Source organism: Rhinopithecus bieti, unplaced genomic scaffold (assembly GCF_001698545.2).
Source record: "Rhinopithecus bieti isolate Rb0 unplaced genomic scaffold, ASM169854v2 scaffold_38444, whole genome shotgun sequence".
NCBI classification, from domain to species: domain Eukaryota; kingdom Metazoa; phylum Chordata; class Mammalia; order Primates; family Cercopithecidae; genus Rhinopithecus; species Rhinopithecus bieti.
Window position 1 is genome coordinate 1 of NW_016891998.1, and position 539 is coordinate 539.

The 539-nt window shown below is 74.4% G+C and overlaps 1 protein-coding gene across 1 annotated transcript; it reads right to left on the reverse strand.

The window, feature by feature from the left end:
* Positions 1–4: 4 nt before the first annotated feature.
* Positions 5–535, reverse strand: LOC108525920 (potassium voltage-gated channel subfamily C member 3; the record flags this gene model as incomplete). The annotated part of the gene is made up of 1 exon (XM_017866689.1): positions 5–535. A coding segment is annotated over one exon (531 nt), but the record flags the coding sequence as incomplete, so codon positions are not given.
* Between the last annotated feature and the right edge of the window lie 4 nt (positions 536–539).

Consider the following 539-nt stretch of genomic DNA (forward strand, 5'->3'; position numbering starts at 1 on the left):
TGAGCTCGCCGCCCGCTCCGTCCAGGCCCCCGCCGCCCGCGCCCGCCTCATCGTCCAGGCCTCCGTCGTGGGCGCCCGCGGCGTTGGCGGCGTTGGCGGCGCCCGCTGGGTCGGGCGCCTCGAAGGAGTCGAGCGCCTCCTCCGCGTCGCGGTGCTGCCGGTAGGTCATCCAGCAGCAGGCCTCCACGTCGGTCTCGTCGATGCCCCAGAAGCCGAGCTCCTCCTCAAACAGGGGCCCGCACACGTCGGCCGGGCAGTGCAGCTTGCCGGTGCGGTAGTAGTTGAGCACGTACGCGAAGACTCCCGGGTGCCGGTCAAAGAAGAACTCGTCGGCGCCCGGGTCGTAGTCGAAGCGTGCCGCCGCCTCGGGCTCCGTCAGGCCGGCCAGCCGCGTCCCTGGCAGGGTGCGCAGCGTCGAGCGGTACGTCTCATGGCGCACGCCGCCCACGTTGATCACGATCTTGCCGCTGTCGCCACCGCCGCCGCCGTGCCGCCCCATGGCCGCCGCCGGCAGCCCGGGGCATGGCTCGGCGCGCCGG